At 43.2% G+C, this 23,413-nt stretch overlaps 1 protein-coding gene across 1 annotated transcript in view; it reads right to left on the minus strand.

The window, feature by feature from the left end:
* CDK14 (cyclin dependent kinase 14) overlaps nt 1-23,413 on the minus strand; it is a 261,312-nt gene that overhangs the window by 76,084 nt on the left and 161,815 nt on the right. The window contains exons 10-11 of the mRNA XM_070729146.1: nt 10,358-10,451; nt 3,727-3,790 (exon numbers count right to left, since the gene is read on the minus strand). Coding sequence (XP_070585247.1) covers nt 3,727-3,790; nt 10,358-10,451 — 158 coding nt within the window. The remainder of the gene's footprint in view (nt 1-3,726; nt 3,791-10,357; nt 10,452-23,413) is intronic.

The following is a 23,413-nucleotide window of genomic DNA, read 5'->3' on the forward strand; positions in this document are numbered from 1 at the left end:
GAAAAAAGTAACTTATGACTGTTTTCATCATAGTTGCCTCTAAGCTGAGCAGTGAGCAATCGCTCACTTAAAAATCATCATCAACTCAGAGTTTTCCAAACCTGCCCAGAAGCCGAGAGGGAAAGAGTGAGAGGGAAGGAGAGAGAGAGGAAGAGAGGAAGAGAGAGAAACAGATAGAAAAAAGAGAGGAAGGAAAAGAGAAAGAAAAAGAATGGGAGTAAGGAAGAGAGAAAATCAAAATCTAGTTTGAAACTAGCTCAACTATTTAAGTGGCATTTTGATATTGATAGAGTTGCCCTATTATGAGCTCACTGTTATAGACACACAGTACAGTATTTTATTTTGAAATTCTCTGAGGCAAAACAGGGTGGGTTTTTAATTTGTTTGTTTGTTTATTTAATATTTCTGGGTCGCCCAGTCCCGAAGGGACTGCTGCTCAGACACTATTCTTTTCCGCCCCCCCCAAAAAAATTAGAGGGAACACTGGTTTTCACTCTTATGTCCGTTGCAGTATACCCAAGCTCACATGATCAAAATTCAAATGTTTGGCAACTGACTCACATTGATGACTGTTGTGGTGTTTCAAGGTCATGCGATCCCCTTTTGTGACCTTTTGACAAGCAAAGTCAATGGGAAGTCAGATTCACTTAACTATTATTAACTTAACAGTTGGTAGTGATTCGATTAACAATTGTGAAAGAAAGATCATAAAATGGGGCAAAACTCATTTAACAATTGTCTCACTTAGCTACATAAATTTAGGGCTCATTTGGGGTTGTAAGTCAACTACACTTGTCAACTACACAGATACAAATATCTCCAGGACCGCCTTCTGCCACACGAATCCCAGTCACCGATTAGGTCCCACAGATTTGGCCTTCTCCGGGTCCCGTCGACTAAACAATGTCGTTTGGCGGGTTCCAGGGGAAGAGCCTTCTCTGTGGCGGCCCCGACCCTCTGGAACCAGCTCCCCACTGAGATTAAAACTGCCCCCACCCTCCTTGCCTTTCGTAAACTCCTTAAAATCCACCTCTGCCGTCAGGCACGGGGGAACTGAGATAACTTCCCCAGGCCTATATTGTTTATGTATGGTATGTTGTGTGCATGTTTTTTAAATTATGGGTTTTTAGTTTTAATTATTAGATTTGTATTGTACATTATTTTTCTATTACTGTTGTGAGCAGCCCCGAGTCTACGGAGAAGGGCGGCATACTTACTTACTAACTAACTAACTAACTAACTAACTAACTAACTAACTAACTAACTAACTAACTAAACAAACAAACAAACAAACAAACAAACAAACACTATTCTACATTAAGGAACCTTTTCCTCCACCACACATCAAATGTTTTCACTGGTAATTTATGATTACATGTAAGTAGGGCTATAGCCAAAGTGAGTAAAAAACAAACAAACCTCCAATTTCATATTGGAATCAGTTCCCCTATTTTTTCACTTTATGCTCTTTTACTCCCAATTAGCAGGGTTCAGTTGGGGATTGTATCAGAGAAGTTGCATGGATTGTAAGAGAACTTCTTTCAAACCAATCAAAACTTGGTATAGTTTTTATGCAGAACCACTATATTCTGCAATTTATTAGAATGGAAAATGCCCAAGCTTCATTTGTATTGAAATACATTGGACAATGGTTGAGATATTTTTAAAATCAAGATGGTAATACCATTCTAATTAAATTGTTTTAATTAAATTACATTGAATGCAACAATCAATTAGATTGGCAGTAATTATTTTTAGTGCAATGGATATATAAACTAGTAATAACTTAACTGGAAGGAACTTTTTTTGAGACTTTCATGGTAAGTACTGAGTTTGGATTACATGTACAGTATATAATCCTATCAAAAAAAATATTCCACTGATACGCATATGGCCAATATAGAAATACTGAAGAAAGAAAACTGCACTAAATATTTCACAAAAATGTTAAGTCCCCTTTCATCTCTCTCTTCCCAACTTTTCAGTCTATCCTAATAGGCTGCTATGGAATATCACAGATGCACACTGCTAAACAACAAGGTATCTTGGGTTCTGAAAGTAATAGTAATTGCTCTAGTAGACTCACTAAAAGGATTTTAAGACCAAGCATTGAAGTTTCCCACTGGGGATGGCACATTAGCTGCTGGCCTTATTAGCAGGTCAATTTAAAACCATCAGCTATAAACAAGAAGAGTAGAAAGAGAAGGTAGAGAAGTGGAATCATCTATAGCAAGATTTGGTCTATCAAAAAAAGGAATTGAGTAGTTTTGAGAAAGCATAGAATATAAATGGGAATTTTTACTAATCATACTATTTACAATTACAAATACATAGTATTAAAATAATGGAAACTTTTCTATTTTGTGACACAGTGGTTAAGGGCTTATTGGCTGGAAGAGTTGCTGGCTCAAAGGCCTTGAAATGGAGATGAGCACCATCCATTATACAGTGATACATCGTCTTACAAACCCCTCGTCATACAAACTTTTTGAGATACAAACCCGGGTTTTAAGATTTTTTTGCCTCTTCTTACAAACTATTTTCACCTTATAAACCTAAGCCGCCACACTGGAATGTCCCACCTCCTGAATCTGTTGCCAGTGAAGCACCCGTTTTTGCACTGCTGGGATTTCCCTGAGGCTCCCCTCCATGGGAAACCCCACCTCTGGACTTCCGTGTTTTTGCGATGCTGCAGGGGAATCCCAGCAGCGCAAAAACAGGTGCTTCGGCTGGCAATGGAAGTCCAGAGGTGGGGTTTCCCAGCGAGGGGAGCCTCAGAGAAATCGCAGCATCACAAAAACACGAAAGTCCGGAGTGGGGTTTCGAGGACTTCCGTGTTTTTGCGATGCTGCAATTTCACTGAGGCTCCCCTCGCTGAGAAACCCCATCTCTGGACTTCCATTGCCAGCCGAAGCACCCGTTTTTGCGCTGCTGGGATTCCCCTGCAGCATCGCAAAAACACGGAAGTCCAGAGGTGGGGTTTCCCATGGAGGGGAGCCTCAGGGGATTACCAGCAGTGCAAAAACGGGTGCTTCGGCTGGCAAAAGGGGTGAGTTTTGGGCTTGCACGCATTAATCGCTTTTCCATTGATTCCTATGGGAAACATTGTTTCATCTTACAAACTTTTCACCTTACAAACCTCATCTCGGAACCAATTAAGTTCGTAAGACGAGGTATCACTGTATTTTGCTACTACTAGTGGATTAAATCCACAGGGAGTCCTTTACCTTTTTAACTTTACTTTTTAATTAAACTTTCCATTTGCAAAGATCACTGTTTCAAAGTTACGTTCAAGTGATAACAGGCAAAGCGTTAACATTTTAAAGTATGCAATTACTTCAAAATGTTGAAATTTCATTTTCATTTTCAAGTTCTTAAAAAATATAAAATAAAATTATATATATAAAAAACATTAGGCATATAGCACCTTTGAACAATAACAGATCAGAATTGTTTCTTGACTGCCACCTAGTGTCAAAACTTTTCTCTTCTTAAATCAAGATGAACCGTGAAAGTAAAAGAACATATTCATTCATTTAGAAATACCTTCACCCTTCCACATAAAACTGAAAGCTACAAAATTTATTTCAAAATAAATTTTATATTTTTCCAATCATAATTTTATTTTTAAAAAGCAGTTCTTTTAATGTTCTTAGCAATACAGATCTAATTAATAATAATAATAATAATAATAATAATAATAATAATAATAATAATACCACCTACCTGGCTTGAAATGTGGTAGAGTGTCAACTCCAGGCCATGTTTCTTCATTTGGAGTTCCCAGAACCTGTTTAAAAAATGAAGAAAAATATATTTATTTTTAATATAGATGATAATTTATTATGAAATATTTTAAACCTGGATTAATGTTTACCTAAGTCAAAATTATTTTAATGTATATAAAATTTATATGATGTATAAATATTAATCAAACTTTATACGGTAACTATTTTTATCACAAATTATTTATACATTGAAAAAGCTATTATCCCTAATTATTATTGCCTAATTAAAAGGAGTTTAATGCCACTAATTCAGAACTGAACGGTATACATAAGTGTATTAATAAAATGATGGATTTTTTAATTCATTTAAACTGAATATTCTGTGAACACAGAGACAGATTGCCTTAGAGCTTTTGCTAAGTTAAACCTGCCAAGCAAAATTTAGTATGCCCAGCAGATGGAAGCACACAATTTCATTTAGAATGTCCTCTACCTCGCTAACAACTTATTACTATATTCTCTCAAAACAACACTAGATTCTTTTCTAAATAATTTATTTTCTAAAATGGGAGGATAATCTTATATTTGTTGAAAATACAATACAGTGAACCCTCGAGTTTCGCGTCCTCAAGGATCGCGAAAGGGCTATTTCGCTAGTTTTCAACCCGGAAGTAAACTCCACCATCTGCGCATGCGTGCCCTTCCACGCATGCGTAGATGGTGGAGTTTCCCCGCCGGGCAGAGGCTTCCCTGGGTCTTCCCCCTCTTGCCCCGTAAGACCCCAGCGGCGGTGGGCTGGAGCGCGAGCTTGGGGCAGCCTAGCTCCGCTTCCCAGCTGGGAAGCGGAGCCGGCAACAGCGTGGGCGGGCGGGCGGCGCGCACGAGCTTGGGGCAGCCTAGCTCCGCTTCCCAGCTGGGAAGCGGAGCCGGCAACAGCGTGGGCGGGCGGGCGGCGCGCGCGAGTTTGGGGCAGCCTAGCTCCGCTTCCCAGCTGGGAAGCGGATCTAGGGAGTCCCCACCGCGCGCGCGTTGCTGGGGAAAGCGCACGCGCTTGAGGACATCCCAGCTTCGCTCCCCAGCTGGGAAGCGGATCTAGGGAGTCCCCACCGCGCGCGCGTTGCTGGGGAAAGCGCGCACGCTTGGGGACATCCCAGCTTCGCTCCCCAGTTGGGAAGCGGATCTAGGGAGCCCCCACCGCGCGCGCGTTGCTGGGGAAAGCGCGCGCGCTTGGGGACATCCCAGCTTCGCTCCCCAGCTGGGAAGCGGATCTAGGGAGTCCCTACCGCGCGCGCACCCCAGGCGCGAGCAACGGGGTGGGCGGGCGAAGGGCGGGCGGCAGTGGAAGCAAAAACACCATCTGCGCACGCGCAGATGGTGTTTTTACTTCCGCACCGCTACTTTGCTAAAAATCGATCATCGCGTGGGGTCCTGGAACGGAACCCTCGCGATGATCGAGGGTTCACTGTAATATGATGTAGTAAAATTTTTATTAGCAGTTTGTTCATGGAGGTGAATTAAATTCAGTAAGTTCTTCTTTAGTAAGTTAATATTAAAAAACCCAACTTCCTGAAGAAAAACCTGGCCTTATAGCTACATTTTGAAAAGTACCGAGTTGCAAGCTTTCATATACAATAACTGATTTCATAACTTTAAAAAGCACAAAATGTAAACTATTCCTGGTGTTCTCTTTTCTGTGGTAAATGGGTCCAAATGGCTCTTTGAGTGTTTAACATTGCCGACTCTTGATCTATCATAATTTTTCGGAGTATAACTGGCACCTTTTTACCACCAAAAAGAGGGTGAAAACTTGTGTGCGTCTTATACACCGAATGTAGCTCCACCTAGCCATATCACCCTTTGATCTTTTCCGCCCAATCAATTTATCTCCTTGCAGCAAACAGAACAGAGCATGTTAAGCCAAGCAACTGACCCTCAGCTGATTGAGACTGCATGTAGGTCACATGCTAAAACTGAAAGTAAAACTAAAGCTGTAAGGAGGCAAATTGCTGGGAGGTAGAGGCAGAATTATATTTTATTGCGTAATCCGACTGCTGAAATTAGATGCAAGGAGGTAAGTCAATAACCATAAATATCTGTAGAATGTTCAAATTATCAGACTTATTTTTTTAAAGACTGCTTTATTTTTGTTCTAGACCAGGGGTTCCCAAACTTGGCAACTTTAAGACTTGTGGACTTCAACTCCCAGGATTCTCCAGCCAGCTATGCTATGCTATGCTGGCTGGAGAATTCTGGGAGTTGGAGTCCACAAGTCTTAAAGTTGCCAAGTTTGGGAACCACTGTTCTAGACAACTTAACAAAATGAAGAACATTTTTAAAATAAATGCTTGATTTGAAGAGGCCCAGTTTTGAATCTTCTTTTAAATAGCAGAGAATAATGTAAAGTGGATGGCTCTCTTCCTATTAATATTTGACAAAAGTTGTCCAACAATATTGGTATAGTAATTCACTGGATATTTTTAATTATATATTGTTGTTTGAGAAGTGAAATATATTTTTTATTATGAGATTTTTATTTTATAATTTGTTGGATTGTGGTTTTTATATTGTTTATGTTTATGTTTATTTAGATTTGTATGCCGCCCCTCTCCGCAGACTCGGGGCGGCTCACAACAAAGTGCAAAAAATACAATTTATAACAAATCTAAATTTCTACTAAAAACATTTAAAAACCCCATTTCTAAACACACATACATACACACATACCATTCATAAATTGTATATGCCCGGGGGAGATGTCTCAGTTCCCCCATGCCTGGCGACACAGGTGGGTCTTAAGGAGCTTGCGAAAGGCAAGGAGAGTAGGGGCAGTTCTAATCTCCGGGGGGAGTTGGTTCCAGAGGGTCGGGGCCGCCACGGAGAAGGCTCTTCCCCTGGGGCCCACCAACCGACATTGTTTAGTTGACGGGACCCGGAGAAGGCCCACTCTGTGGGACCTAATTGGTCGCTGGGATTCGTGCGGCAGCAGGCGGTCTCGGAGATATTCTGGTCCAGTGCCATGAAGGGCTTTAAAGGTCATAACCAACACTTTGAATTGTGACCAGAAGTTGATCGGCAGCCAATGCAGACTGCGGAGTGTTGGTAAAACATGGGCATACCTAGGTAGGCCCATGACTGCTCTCGCAGCTGCATTCTGCACGATCTGAAGTTTCCGAACACTTTTCAAAGGTAGCCCCATGTAGAGAGCATTACAGTAGTCGAACCTCAAGGTGATGAGGGCATGAGTGACTGTGAGTAGCGAGTCCCGATCCAGATAGGGCCGCAACTGGTGCACCAGGCGAACCTGGGCAAACGCCCCCCTCGCCACAGCTGAAAGATGGTTCTCTAATGTGAGCTGTGGAACAAGTAGCATATAAATTATTGTATAAAAATAAAAAAAACAACAGCAATGTAAAAAAAATGCTTGTTTTTAATTGATCTTACTATCACTTCCAGTAGTTTAATTCTTCTTTAAGCATTTTAAATTTGATTAGGCTATCATTAATACCCAGGATCACTCTGCCTACATCCCAACTCTTTTGAATTCTATGTCAGAAAACACCAAGGAAGAAGAAACTTAACAGTATTTGTACTCATTGCTTAAACTGAACCTTATTTCAGGAGCACACACATCTTCATTTGAGTGAGTGCAATTACAAGCACCAGGGCCCATGCTCGCAAACAGGTCATTCCACCTCTCATGGTTGCGAGCAGTTCCCTATAATGACTTACATAATAAAAGTCTTTATTTGAAAGCTGTAACATCATTTTATATAATATGCTTTGCAGATTTTGTATTGTGAAAATACTTTGTTCTCTCAGAGAACAAAGAAAACCAGAAATAAGAAATACAGTGGAACCTCGACATACGAGCAGCTCTACTTACGAGCTACTCGAGATAAGAGCTGGGAGGGGAGCAACATTTTTGTTCGCCTCCCGAGCTCACATTCGGGATACGAGCGCCAAGGAGCTCGTATCCCGCGTGTTTTAAAAGGTTGCAGCCGGCCTGGGGGGCTCGGGGGGGTGCTGGCAAGCCCCCCAGGCCGGCTGCAACCTTTTAAAACATGCGCGCCGCTTCGCAGCTGTCTCCTGAAGCCGAACGCTAACTTCTGCGTTCGGCTTCAGGAGACAGCTGCGAAGCGGCGCGGGTGTTTTAAAACGTCGCAGCCGGCCTGGGGGGTTCGGGGGCTTCCCCCCGAGCCCCCCAGGCCAGCTGCCACGTTTTAAAACATGCGCGCCGCTTCGCAGCTGTCTCCTGAAGCTGAACGCTAACTTCCGCGTTCGGCGGCAGCGGTTTTTGTTGTTGCACGGATTAATTGACTTTACATTGTTTCCTATGGGAAACAATGTTTCGTCATACGAGCGTTCCGACTTACGAGCCTCCTTCCAGAACCAATTAGTCTCGTAAGTCGGGGTTCTACTGTAATTTAATGGACGTCTAATTTGGTTCAAATTTAAATCAGAATGCTAATTACCAGAATTCAATTTATTTAAAAAGAATAAAATGTGGACATTCAGTAGCCATCTGACTGCTCCCTGGTGAAGATCTCTAGAGCTCATTTTTTTCCAAATGAAGAACTCAGCATAGACAGTAAATTTACTAGAAAACAGCTTCTAAAATAATCTACATAACTTCAGTTTGTGAGAGTTGGCTGATAAGTCATCAACTAGGAGGCAGGATTAGCAGTTTGTTTGCAGTGGGGAAAATGTCCAACTATTTCTTTTTTCAAAATACTTTTTCAGTACAATACTTCATGTCTTCTCTATCTTAAAAATCTCTTTCTATTGTTTACCCTTATTGATGCAAAAGAGGTTCTTTCTATAGACTTGTACTATTCACCTTTTGAAGAGCTATTACCATTTTAGAAAAATCATGAATGCTCATTGATGATGACGAGGAACATCAATGATAAGCTAAAATAAGGAAGCTTTTAATAACTTTATTTTTATAATCAGTCTCTGAGAAACATACAAACTGAATTTTTTAAGCACAATTGTCCCTATTTATATGAATCTGCCATGCTCGTTTGATAATAGGATCTATAACCTATAACTCTGAGTAAAAGCTTCCAACCTTAACTGAACCTGACTGAGATATTTCAGATTTCTAGGTCTGCCGCCTAAAAGATTTGCTCTTTGGCCACAAGAGGGAGTCAAAGAATATAAAATAATGGGAAAGCCAAGTTTGATTAAATAAACAAGGTGAATATCAAATTACAAAGGAGGAAGCCAACTCAGCTGGATGTCATGAGAAGCATTTTAGAGAAATGTTCAAACAAAATAATTGAAACAGTGGGAATAAAGCAATGAAACCATGTAGAGAACTTCACAAGCAAATGACAAAACTGACTTTTTGAAATACAGTGGTATTACTTAAGAACTTAATTCGTTCCATGATCAGGTTCTTAAGTAGGAAAGTTTGTAAGTAGAAGCATTTTTTCCCATAGGAATCACTGTAAAAGCAAATAATGTCTGCAAAGCCATTAGGAAAGAAATAAAAGCTTGGAATTTGGGTGGGAGGAGGAGGAGGAGGAGGAGGAGGAAGAGGAGGAAGACAGTTGCTGCCAAAGAAAGAAGGTGAGGGGAGGAGAATAAAAACACCCAAAACTTTAAGGCTTTTTTTAAAAAAAAGAGGGATTTTTTTTGTTGGGGTTTTTTATATATTTTTTATTATTAGATTTGTTCCATTGCTATACTGTTTTTATTACTGTTGTGAGCCGCCCCGAGTCTTCAGAGAAGGGCGGCATATAAATCTAATAAATTATTATTATTATTTATTATTATTTAGTTAATGTACCATATGTGTTTTACAAATACAGTGATACCTTGTCTTACAAACTTAATTGGTTCTGGGACGAGATTCTTAAGGTGAAATGTTTGTAAGATAAAACAATGTTTCCCATAGGAATCAATGGAAAGTGATTAATGCGTGCAAGCCCAAAATTCACCCCTTTTGCCAGACGAAGCGCGCGTTTTTGCGCTGCTGGGATTCCCCTGAGGCTCCCCTCCATGGGAAACCCCCCCCTGGACTTCTGTGTTTTTGCAATGCTGCAGGGGAATCCCAGCATGGGAATCCCAGCATCGCAAAAACAAGCACTTCGCTGGCAACGGAAGTCCGGAGTGGGTTTCCTAGCGAAGGGAGCATCAGTGAAATCGCAGCATCACAAAAACACTGAAGTCCTCGAAACCTCACCTCCGGACCTCTATGTTTTTGCAATTGTGATTTCACTGAGGCTCCCCTCGCTGGGAAACCCTACCTCTGGACTTCCGTTGCCAGCGAAGCGCCCATTTTTGCGCTGCTGGGATTCCCCTGCAGCATCACAAAAACACGGAAGTCCGGAGGTTGTGCTTTGCTGGCAACGGAAGTCCGGAGGCGGGGTATCCCAGTGGTGGCGATGGGTTTGTAAGGTGAAAATATTTTTTAAGAAGAGGCAAAAAAATCTTAAACCCCGGGTTTGTATCTCGAAAAGTTTGTATGATGAGGTGTTTGTAAGACGAGGTATCACTGTATATAATTGCACCGTTTTGTTCGAAAGGACTAATAATCTAAAACAATTCCAAGTTTTCAATTTTTATGTAAGAGCAGGGAGGTAACAAAATTAAATCTCATTTAAAACTTTAGATGAACTTACCAGAAAAATTCTTTCAAGCTGATCTTGAATATCTTTCATTCCTGGAAAAGCAGCAACTCCTTGAATCATTTCCACAAAAATGCAACCAACTCCCCTAAAAAACAAGAAGTATAAAATAAATTACAGGGCAAAAATATATGCATGAATCCTAGTACACACCCCGCAGATAGTTTTATTGGATTCCTGACTTATGAGCAAGTATGAGAGAAATTAGTTATTGCCTATAAAACAGCTTCAAATGTAGCATTGAAAACTATAACTTTCTGTGCACAAAATTATATTTGCTAGAAAAATATCAAACACCCTCTGCGTGTTTCCATAAGAATTATTTGAAAAAAGATTTGGGGTACATTTGAGACTGAGTACACTAGCATCAGAAGAAATAGAAAAAAAATCTCTATTAAACTATTATATTTTATTGATCCTAGACATGGCTCACATTTTATTTATTTATTTGTATATGCATATAGCAACTCAACTGGAACTTTATGGAAGACCCTCACTCAAGATAAACTCTTGTTCAAATAGGGTGAGATATCCGCTAAAACAACCATATATGAACCAGGATAAAAATATAAACAGTTTTTGCAGATATTTCTCCAAATCATGGAAGCAAAGTGATTGTTTAATTTTGATTGCAGACTGTTGCCTTCTTTTTCTAACCCAGAGTATCATGCTTCATGGCACAGACATTGATGATCTTGTAGACAAATCTAGTATTGGAATAAAAAATGTGAGGGCAATCTGGCTGATTCATCTGTCATCCCATTGATCGTCATGGTTTCATTAGGCTGAATTGGCTGGCTAGTTAGATGTCCCCTTCCTCCTTCATCACTCCATGTGTATCTGTCCTGAAGCTGCACGCATGGTGGAATAGAATAGAATAGAATAGAATTCTTTATTGGCCAAGTGTGATTGGACACACAAGGAATTTATCTTGGTGCATATGCTCTCAGTGTACATAAAAGAAAAAGATACATTTGTCAAGAATCATGTGGTACAACAATCAAATAAACAATCAAGAAACAATCAATATTAATAAAAATCTTAGGATACAAGCAACAAGTTACAGTCATACAGTCCTAAGTGGGAGGAAAAGGATGATAGAAATAATGAGAAAAAACTAGTAGAAATAGAAGTGCAGACTTAGTAAAAAGTTGACAGTGTTGAGGGAATTATTTGTTTAGTAGAGTGATGGTGTTCGGGGGGGAAACTGTTCTTGTGTTTAGTTGTCTTGCTGTGCAGTGCTCTGTAGCGACGTTTTGAGGGTAGGAGTTGAAACAATTTGTGTCCAGGATGTGATGGGTCAGTAAATATTTTCATCACCCTCTTTTTGACTCGTGCAGCATACAGGTCCTCAATGGAAGGCAGGTTGGCAGCAATTGTTTTTTCTGCAGTTCTGATTATCCTCTGAAGTCTGTGTCGGTCTTGTTGGGTTGCAGAACCAAACCAGAGAGTTATAGAGGGGCAGATGACAGACTCAGTGATTCCTCTGTAGAACTTTATCAGAAGCTCCTTGGGCAGTTTGAGTTGGCACAGAAAGAAAATTCTTTGTTGTGCCTTTTTGATGATGTTTTTGATGTTAGGTGACCGTTTTAGGTCTTGAGATATGATAGAACCTAGAAATTTGAAGGTCTCTACTGTTGATACTGTGTTGTCTAGTATTGTGAGAGGTGGAAGGATGGCAGGGTTTCTCCTAAAGTCTACCACCATTTCTACGGTTTTGAGTGTGTTCAGTTTTAGATTGTTCCGGTCACACCACAAGGTTAGTTGTTCAACCTCCTGTCTATATGCGGATTCCTCACTGTCTCAAATCAGTGCGATCACTGTTGTATCGTCTGCAAACTTCAGTAGCTTAACAGATGGATTGTTTGAGATGCAGTCATTGGTGTATAGACAGAAGTGGTGAGAGTACACAGTCTTGTACTGTGCTAATTGTACATGTATCTGATGTGATTTTTCCTAGCGTCACCTGCTGCTTCCTGTCTGTTAGGAAGCTTCTGACCCACTTACAAGTGTGTTCAGGTACCACTAGCCGATTTAGTTTGGTTAAGAGAATGTCCAGTATGATGGTGTTGAATGTTGAATTGAAGTCTACAAAGAGGACCCTAGCGTAGGTCATTGGAGATTCAAGATGTAGGATGTAGTATAGAGCCATATTAACAGCGTTATCTGTCGATCTATTTGCTTAGTAAGCAAATTGCAGGGGGTCTAACAGTGGATCCGTGATGGTTTTCAAGGGGAACATCACTAGCCTTTCAAAGGTTTTCATAACTACAGATGTTAGAGCAGCTGGTCTGTAGTCATTCAGTTCCTTGATGGAGGGCTTCTTCGGCACTGGGATAATAGGAGAACGTTTGAAGCAGGAAGGAACGTAGCACAACTCTAGTGATTTGTTGAAAATTAGGGTGAAGATGGGGGCCAATTGATCAGCGCAGACTTTTAAGCAAGAAGGAGTTATCTTGTCTGGGCCTGGTGTTTTTCCATGCTTCTGTCTCTGAAATAGATCTTTCACTTCATTTTCTGTTATTACTAGGGGTTGTAAACCCAATGGGATGTGTTCATTTGTAGAAGATTTGGCTGTTGTTGGTGTGTCTGGGATGGAGGTTGTGCAGATAGATGGTTGTAGTTTCTTTTCAGTAGAACACATTCAGGTCATCTGCCTGAATTTCCTTCAGCTTGGGAAGGTGGTTTGCTGTAACCAGTGATGTTTTTTAGAGTTTTCCACGTTTGCTAGTTCATTTGTTGAGAATTAATTCTTTAGCTTTTCAGAATAGTTCCTTTTTGCTGCTCTGATCTCCCTTGTTAATAATATTCCTGGCCTAATTGTACAGAGGATGACCATTTCAGATAGAAGTGTACAAATCTTCAGTGAAGGACATAGGAATAAAAAAGTAACTTTAACAAAATGTTTGCATGCTGTTCCATGGAAGGTATATATACATGTACAGTCATGAAAAAAACCCCCATGGTTGCTAGCATATAAATACTTTTAAAACAATTCTTAGATTACAATTACAAATTTAAGAGATGAATTTGTGTGCCATTCTCATTTTTATGACAACACAAATAACTGATGACAGCACAAATAATTGCAAACTGCTATTAGAAATGACCATGAAATAAAATAATTTGGTGCTTAAATAAAAAAGGAGATTATATATGTATACTTTCTTGAATGTATACATATTGCATGTTTTCCATACCATCCTGAGGTTTCTTTGGGTTTCTTATGACTATTTATATAGAATATTCAATTCATGATCCATCAGCTTTATCAATGCTTTTATATAAACATATACATACATACATAAATAAGAGCTTTGCCCTTTCATTTAACTCCCAGAGAGTCCGGAGGTCACACAAGAGCACACATAGCCTTCTAAAATCACATTAAATACGCTTTCATGTGGTTTCATGAGCCATGCAAGAAAGTGATATGCTTTCAAATGGCCCCTGGACAAACTCATTGATTACAACTGTGGTAATTACATGAGAACTGCCTGAATAATTAGTGATGCTCCTAATAATTAGGGATGCTCCTATCATCAGTAACTACAGGTCATCTCAAAGTCTAATGGAAGATTTCACTGTAGAAAACAATGAGAAGCAACATCACTGCAGAAAGCTACCCATTGTTCAGGTTTCAAGTTAATCATGGTCTCAAATAAACAACACATACTCTTTAAAGGGTATTGAGTAAGAAAGTGCTATCTTTCTCTTTAACATCCTAGTGATCTTGCACTTCTAAAATATGAAAGGAATGAAACAAAAATGTAAAGTAGGAGGGATGCATCAGTTAGGTTTAAAGTGGCCTATATGAAAGATATAGCAAGAACCAAATGAGATCACTGCTTTTGCTTAGATAGCAAAGGACTGTAAAAAAAAGAAAAGGTAGTTCAAACTAACTTCTAGGACCTCTAGCAGTTTTATAGTTTTATATTCTTCTTTGCTTAACAAAGTGAAATAAAAAGGGGAAAGCAACAATGTAATCCTAATCATCTCATATTGCTTAATTTGGGATCTTTCTTCTATTTCACTTAACCAGAGCAAAAAAGCTAGAAAAGATAAAATAAATAGGAACAAAAATTTAACCTTCAGGATTGATTGGTTGGTTTGATTTATATGCCGCCCCTCTCCAAGGACAACATATAAAAGGAAACAATGAAATACAGTAGCTAAATCTAAATTTTGTTGACATTACATGGATTTATACTTGACATCGTATTAAATAAGGATACTTACCACCCTAAAGGAAAAAGGCGCTAAACTGGAGCAGCTTTATATTACATAATATCGCTAACATATTGCAAATCATTTTGTTATGTTAGACTGGGATTAGTACATTATTATATATTCCACAATGATTCCCACTGCTTGTTTTTACTATTACTAATGCCATGGATAGATTCATTAATAGTCTTAAATAGCTAGTGGCTATTTACAGAGAAAGCTGTAGAATATTAATACTGAATATGAACCATTAGCTTTTGGTTACTTTCCAATGCCATACAGTGACAAATGAAGTGTATAAATAGCTTACAGCCACTGCCACCTGCTTCCCACCATTGTCCTGTGGTTAGATTTGTATTTCTTTGCCTTTTTTTTTTTTTTTAAATATCTTAGCAATTGTAGCAATTTCAGATGAAGGTTTTATGACTGAGGAATTATGAAAATTGACAACTTGCATAAGTTGCATAATCCATAGGTGTATAGGTGTGCAAATAATATCCATCAATATACTTTGTATTAATTTCTCCATTCATATTTCCACACAAATTATAGTGTATTGTTATACAGTACCCATCTCTTCCTCTATGACAGAAGAATCAAAAATAAATGTAATGTACAAGTAACTGCAAATATTATTTTATTCTGTATTAATTTCTCAATAACATTACCCATTTGTTATATTTTTACTGATTCTTATCCAGGTATACAGTGTTCCCTTGATTTTCGCGGAGGACGCGTTCCAAGACCGCCTGCGAAAGTTGAACTTCCGCGAAGTAGAGATGCGGAAGTAAATACACTATTTTTGGCTATGAACAGTATCACAAGCCTTCCCTCGACACTTTAAACCCCTAAATTGCAATTTTCCATTCCCTTAGCAACCATTTAGATTATTACTCACCATGTTTCTTTATTAAAGTTTATTTAAAAAAATATTTATTAAAGGTGGACAAAAGTTTGGTGATGACATATGATGTCATCGGGCGGGAAAAACCGTGGTATAGAGGAAAAAACCGCAAAGTATTTTTTAATTAATATTTTTGAAAAACCGTGGTATAGACTTTTCGCGAACTTCGAACTTGCAAAAATCGAGGGAACACTGTATAGGCTTTCTATTGAAATTTAAAATAAATACAAAATTTCTATAATAGAAGATAGTGAACACAGGTATAGATAACCTGAGAGAGATTCCATTGTTATCTATATAATGCTAAAGATACTGTCTTTTATAACTTCAACCGGATGAAAGAACCGTTGTACATACCTGAACGGTCTTCTCGATGCACTGGAAGGAGAGTCCAACATGGGTAATTCACCAATCTTATTGGTAGAGACTGAGTTAATTTAAATATTTAAATATGAGGTAGTCACCGCCCCTTAGCAGCCCCCAATACCTCAGTTTTAAAAACGAAGCCAGTTTAAAGAAAACCTGTTTATTGAACAATAACCATATAACCTCATAACTGTTTAACTTGCCTCCCAAACTCCGGCGACCTGGCGAAACAACCATGCCGGGTGGGTTTGGACTCTCCTTCCAGTGCATCGAGAAGACCGTTCAGGTATGTACAACGGTTCTTCTCCACTGCATCTGGAAGGAGAGTCCAACATGGGATATGTCAAAGATTACTGCCCATGGGAGGGAAAAGGCTGAGCTACGGTCGCAGGAGTTGAACACACTTGCTGCAAAACCCGTCTCCCAAACGAAGCTTCCGCCGAAGCTATTGAGTCCAGTTTGTAATGGCGTATAAAGGTGGTAGGAGACGCCCACGTAGCCGCCCTGCAAATGTCCTCTATGGACGCCTGAGTACTCCAAGCCACCGAAGTGGCTGCACTTCTAGTGGAATGCGCTGTCACCCCGGTTGGTGGTACCTGTGACCGGGCTTTGTAAGCTTCCTCAATACAGTCTTTCAGCCAGCGACTGATGGATCTAGCTGACACTGCCAGACCCATTGATCGCTGACCAAAGGACACAAACAGCCGCTCAGATTTCCTGAAATGTCCAGTCCGTCTGACGTAGATTTTCAAGGCCCTCCGAACATCCACCTTGTGCCATCTGAGCTCGAGAGGGTGCTGTCCATGTGTGCAAAAGTCTGGCAACACTAACTCTTGAGCCCTATGAAACCCAGAATTGACCTTGGGGATAAATGTAGGGTCTAACCTCAAAACTACCCGATCAGGGTGGAATACACACAAATCTGCCCGCGTAGACAGGGCTGACAACTCCGACACTCTGCGTGCCGACGTAATTGCCACTAAAAAGGCAGTCTTTAAGGAGAGCAATCGTAGTGGAATCGTCCTCATCGGCTCGAAAGGAGGGGCTGTCAATGCCTTGAGTACCAGGGAAAGGTCCCACGTCGGGAACCTATGTACTGGAGGCGCATGGATGTTAATCGCGCCCTTAATAAAGTCCCTAATCCAAGGATCTTGTGCCAGGGAGCGAGCGTGGGGTACCCGGATAATGGTTGCCAGAGCCGCTAAATGCCTTTTCAAGGTATTCGGGGCTAACCCTTTCTCTACCCCTGACTGTAGGAATCGTAAGATTGACACGACCGAAGCCTCCCCCGGATTAAGGTGGTGACCCGAACAAAACCTACAGAAAGCCGCCCAAGTGGCCTGGTAGAGTCTTACCGTTGATGGGCGACGTGCTGCCTGAATGGTGGAGATAACCTCGTCTGGCAGGGCTTGCTGTCTCAGACCCGCCCTTTCAAGTGCCAGGCGGTCAGTTTGAACCACTGAGGTTCCGGATGGCAAACTGACCCCTGAACTAACACTACCTCGGGATCTGGAATCCTCCACGGGGGAGACACTGACAGGGCTACTAGGTCTGCAAACCAAGGCCGTCTCGGCCAATAGGGAGCTACCATTATTATCTCTGCCCCCTCCCGAATTGTCTTGTCTAAAATCCGTTGAATAAGACACGTCGGGGGAAAGGCATACAGTAACCCCTGGGGCCATGCTGACCACAGAGCGTTGACCCCTTCCGCCCCTGGCGTCGGAAACCGGGAGAAAAATCTCTGCAATTGGGTGTTTGCTGGGGTTGCGAAGAGGTCCACCAATGGAAGACCAAATCGTAGTACTATCTGCTGGAAAAGTGCAGGGTCCAGGCGCCACTCCGAAGGATCCAGAGTGGACCTGCTCAGCCAGTCCGCCTGCACATTGTTGGTCCCGGCAATATGCTCCGCCGTCAGAGAGGCCAGATGAGATTCGGCCCAATCGAAGAGGTCCGTGGCTTGAGCCATGAGGAGATGAGATCTTGTACCTCCTTGATGGTTCAGGTGGGCTTTTGTGGCCACGTTGTCCGTCAGAACCAGGACATGCCTGTCCTGAACCCAGGGAGCGAAGGCCAGAAGGGCTAAGAAAACCGCTCTGAGTTCGAGAACGTTGATATTGACCTGGGTTAAGTCCTCCTGAGACCACAAGCCCTGAGCCATATGAGGCCCCATATGGGCGCCCCAGCCCGACAAGCTCGCGTCTGTTGTGATGATCACACGCTCGTGGCTGCGAAGAGGAGAACCCTGGGTCAAAGCTGGGGACAACCACCATGCCAGCGACTGCTTGACCGAAGCTGGGAGTCGCACCTTTCGGTGGGAGTGACTCACCTTGTCCCTCTGGGCCGGAAGTAGAAACCATTGGAGGCCCCTCATATGATGGCGAGCCCAAGGCACAATCCCTATGGCTGAGACCATAGTCCCTAGTACCTTGGACAATGTTGCCAACGGAATTTGCCTTTGTCGACGAAGGCTGGTTACCAATCTCCGCATATTGAGGACCCTCTCTGGTGTTAACGAGACCGTGTCCTCTGCGGTGTCTATGATGGAGCCGAGGTGTTGGATCGATGTGGTGGGATGAAGATGGCTCTTCTCCACGTTGACCGTGTAGCCGTGCCTCTCCAGAGTTTCCCGTGTGAGCGCCAGATGGTGTTGCGCTTGGACCATAGACTTGGACATAACGATTATGTCGTCCAAGTATGCCATAACTCTGATGGACTGGGACCTTAGATGTGCTGTCAGAATGTCCATCAGCTCCGTAAATGTACGGGGAGCCGAAGATAGGCCGAACGGCATGGCCCGATACTGGTAGTGGACCCCGTTGAGACAAAACCTGAGGTATCGACGATGTGCTGGCCAAACCGGAACATGCAGGTAAGCCTCTTTGAGGTCGATAGAGGCGAGAAGATCGTTGTGCCGAACAGAGGCCAAGATCGATTGTAGGGAGTGCATGCGAAATCTGCGATACCGAATGAAAGTATTCAGGAGTTTCAGGTTTAGGATAGTCCTGAAGCCCCCTGATGACTTCGGCACTAGGAACACAATGGAATAGAACCCTGTGCCCTTGGCATGCTCGGGCACCATCTCTATCGCTTGGATCTTGAGAAGATGAGTTATCTCCAGTTGCAGATGACGTTGTTTGGTTGGGTCTCGAATTAGCGGACAAGTCACAAATCGGTTTGGCGGGGGCTGCAGAAACTCCAGGCGCAGTCCCTGTGATATGGTTGCTATAGCCCATTTGTCGGTGGAGGTACTTCTCCAAGAGGCACTGAATTTTTGAAGTTTGCCTCCTATGGGCTGAAAGGCAGTTAAGTCATTTTGTGCGCCTGAAGCCCCTTTGGTTCCCTCTGAATGGACGCCGAGCCTGCTGGAACCCCCTGGGCCTATCCTGAAAGGCCCCACGGTCCCCTCGAAAGGTGGGCTGGCCATACTGGGTCTGTGTATACGGTCTATTGCTCTGCCCAGCAGACAAGGACGAGTCCCACCGAAATGGCTGACGTCGATTGTAGGGATTAGGCCTACGCTCCTGGCGCCGATATGCTCTAGGCAGGGTCTTTCTTTTGTCCTTATCCTCGATGAGGACAGGGTCCAAAGCTTCCCCAAAAAGTTTTTCCCCCTGGTATGGAGAAGAGGCCAAGTTCCACTTGGATTTGAGGTCAGCTGGCCAACTACGCAACCAGAGGAGACGCCTAGAAGCCAAAGTCGTTGCCATCCCACGGGCGGAAAATTTAGCTGCGTGGAGGGTGGCATCCGCCGAAAACTCCGCCGCTGCCAGCAGCTTACTTATGTCCTGGCGCAACCTGCCGTCCTCGGGTCCAAGGCGGGCTTGCACCTCCTGCAGCCACATAATGGAGGCCCGACTAAAAAAGGAAGCTGCGGTGGCTGCCCGAAACCCCCAGCTGGCCATTTGATGGGATTTTCGCAGCAAAATCTCCGCCTTCCTATCCTCAGGTTTCAAGCTGTCGCCTGTCTCTGAGGGAACCAAGGCCTTTGATATCAAAGTCATTACAGGCTTATCTATGGGAGGAAACTCCAACAGCTTTTCCATGTCCTCATCCAGTGTATAGAATTTCCTTTCTATAACCGAAGGACCCTGTGCTGCTGCAGGGGCTTGCCATGGACGTTTAAGACTTTGTCGAAATATGTCAGATGATGGTACATGCTCAGTTTCTGGCTGGGGTTCCTGAAATAACACAGCAGATGGCTTAGGCCCTTCAGAGGTGGCTGCTGCTTTAGTGGAACCTGGCAAATCCGCCACCTGTTTTGCCTTATGCAACAGCAGTTTGAATAAAGGAGCTTTAAAAAGACCAGCAACTACAGGTTGGTCTGGTGGTGTCTCATCATCAGAAAATTCGTATTCCCTTTCTGTGTCCTCTAAGGGTGAAGGATCCTCCATCCAAGACCCCCCACCCGAGAGGGGCGGTGCAGCCCACAGGTTTTTGGGCTGAGCTGGACGGGGGTGAGGAGTAGCCTGATGCACCCCCGCTGCCATCCCTTGAGTATATACATCCGATATGAGGCCCTGCAAGGCTGGTGACAGTTGCTGCCAGGTGTCTGGTTGCACCCTAAGCCCAGCTGCAGTGGGCGTGAAGGTGGCTGAAGGAGCACTTCTCACTGAATGGGCAGCAGACCCTGGCCTCGCTTGCAATCCCGCCAGAGGAGCAGGCCCAAAGGGGACCTGTCTATCAGGTGACCAGTCCCTGTCTGACAAAGTCTCAGATGGTTTCCACCCAGATTGTGGAGCAGGCTGATCCCTGGGCTGTGGTAGCAGCTGTCCCGAAAAGGAAGAGGGGTTCCCTGGTGTCAAAAGGGCTGCCTCTAATTTCTGTTCCAACGCTTTTATCCTCCTTTCTGCCTCCTTGAGGGAGGAGGAAGAAGCCTGGGTCTTAGACTTTTCCTTAGGCTTTGACTTGCCTTTATCCACAGGCACTACAGATGGGGACGCCTTGTCAGGGGTTTTATCAGCCATATTTACTTACAAGTCACACTGTTGATATTATGCAACGAAAGACTGCAGACACGTTGAGAATAAATGCCACTCGGTAACACGATCTCAACAAAATGGCGCTAGGCACCTCAGAAGTACACGCCTGCGCAGTTAATTCGTTGGTCGCGCCCTGTTGCTAGGGCGGAGAGCAACTGTCACCCGCTTCAGGAATGGCGGGCGCGGGAATTTGTTGATCAAAATGGCAGCCGCCGCGATCCCAATCGCCGTATATCCCCCTCAGGAAAACATTTCCTAGTGAGGAGGTCAGCCCTGCAGCCTTGCAGCCAGGTCCAAATGAGCCGATCTGAGCCTCGGAGGAATCGGCGGCTCCCGCGGCGTCTCCGGCGGCGGCGGCGCTTTATTATTTAGCGCCGAACAGCTGAGAGGCGCTGGCCCTGAGCCAGGTCTTTCCTCATTATACAAACGGCGGCAATTTCCAAGCCTCCCAGTGAGGGGGGCTGACCCCCTCACCTTCGGCTGGCAGCCGGGTTTGGCCGCTGAGGCCAGTGACCCCAGGCTGAGTCGCTCCTTGATTGGTATAGTACCCGCTGAGGGAAGGGAAACCCAAGGAGAAGAATGGTGGGGGTGGTGCCCGCGGAGGGCAGAGACCCCGTCCGGATCCTCTCTTCATTCCAGCCAGTCCTGTAGAAAGAGAGAAATGAACCAAGAGAAAAAGAAAATCATTATTAAAAACAGTGATATTACATTAAACACTTTTATTACACAGAAGAAAACTCAACAGTCTCTACACTTAGACTGAGTTTTTAAAACTGAGGTATTGGGGGCTGCTAAGGGGCGGTGACTACCTCATATTTAAATATTTAAATTAACTCAGTCTCTACCAATAAGATTGGTGAATTACCCATGTTGGACTCTCCTTCCAGATGCAGTGGAGAATGATGGATCATAGGGCAATAGTTTTTGAAACCAGATATCTCAAATGGGCTAAAGAACAGAATGCTGTTATTTTTCTCATCCTTTTTTCTTTTTTATTTCTAGTCATATAGCAATGGCAATAGCATTTAGACTTATATAGCATTTCATAGTGCTATCCCTATGGAAATGAAATTTGTGAAAGTTGTAGCTACTTTAGCACCACCATGCTGCCACAATCAGATTGTTTCAATGCTTCCTGAGAGTTTCCCATAAAATCCATAGGAAAGCCAACAGGAAGAATAAACTCAATTGTGGTTACTGATGTTCCATACCAAACAAATAAAGGGAGCTGATAGGGAGCATAGGCAATGGGAAAACCAACAGGATTGGTCACTAGATCTTATGCTCCAGCCACTAAGGCATACGCCCCTAAACCTGAACTAAGGGTGAGTACCCATTCACCTTCCCTAAGCACTGATCAACCCTTACACACTTCTGCACACCTTTTCCCAGACCATCCCCTTCCTGACCAACACACATCCTGAGCTTCTTCTTCAACCCCTTGGTACTTCTTGTGCCCAACTCATGCTCCATTGTCATATGCATTAAGGAAGATATGAGTAGTGCACAAGAGGCACCATGTAGTTCTGAAGAGTGAGTGAGTATGCAAGAGGGTACACAAGAGCTACCACATAGATCAAGGATATAGCGGAATGCAAATGGTGCAGGTTGGGGATGGTACATGGAGAGGACATGTATTTATCTCAAGGAATGAATGGGTTAGGGCAGTGTTTCCCAACCTTTTTGGAGCCGCGGCACATTTTTCATATTTTCAAAATCCTGGGGAACATGGGGGGGGGCCCGCTAAAAAAAGTTTGGACAAAAAAAATATCTCTTCCTCCCTTTCGCTCTATTTCTCTCTCCCTCCCTCTTTCTCTCTCTTCCTTCCTTTCTCTCTCCATCCCTCTTTCTTTCTCTCTTCCTTCCTTCCTCTCTTTCTGTCTCCTCCTTCCTCTCTTTCTGTCTCCTCCTTCCTCTCTCATCTCTTTCCTTCCTCTCCCTCCCTTTCTCTTTCCTTTCTCTCCCTTTCTGTCTATCCTTTCTATCTCTCACCCCTTCTCCCTCTTTCATTCCCTTTCTCTCCCTCCCTTTCTCTCTCATTCCTTTCTCTCCCTCTTTCCTTCCTATCTCTCTTTCTTTTTCTCCCTCCTTCATATCTTCTTTCTCTCCCCCTTCCTCCCTCTTTCCCTTTTCCCCCTCCCTTTCTCTTCCTTTTTCTCTATCCTTTCTACTTCTTACTCTTTCTTTCTCTCCCTCCTTCATTCAATTTTCTCTCCCTCCCTTCCTCCCTCTTTCCTTTCTCTCCCTCCCTTTCTCTTCCTTTTTCTCTATCCTTTCTACTTCTTACTCTTTCTTTCTCTCCCTCCTTCATTCAATTTTCTCTCCCTCCCTTACTCTCTCTTTCCGTTCTCTCCCTCCCTTGTTCTGCCCTGGGGCTGCCTGTGCCTGCCCTGCACCACCCAACCCGGACGGACAGCCCCCGGTCGTCAGTTCGTTGCCCCCCACCCCCCCACGGAGGGAGATCGGGCTGGCGGGGGCGGCGAATCCACCTCCCCAACCGCGCGGAGGGAAATCCGGTAGGCGGGCGGGTGGCCGCGGCTCCCTGCGCGCCCCTGGAAAAGCCTACAGGGCCAC

The sequence above is a fragment of the Erythrolamprus reginae genome, chromosome Z (assembly GCF_031021105.1).
Source record: "Erythrolamprus reginae isolate rEryReg1 chromosome Z, rEryReg1.hap1, whole genome shotgun sequence".
NCBI lineage: Eukaryota > Metazoa > Chordata > Lepidosauria > Squamata > Dipsadidae > Erythrolamprus > Erythrolamprus reginae.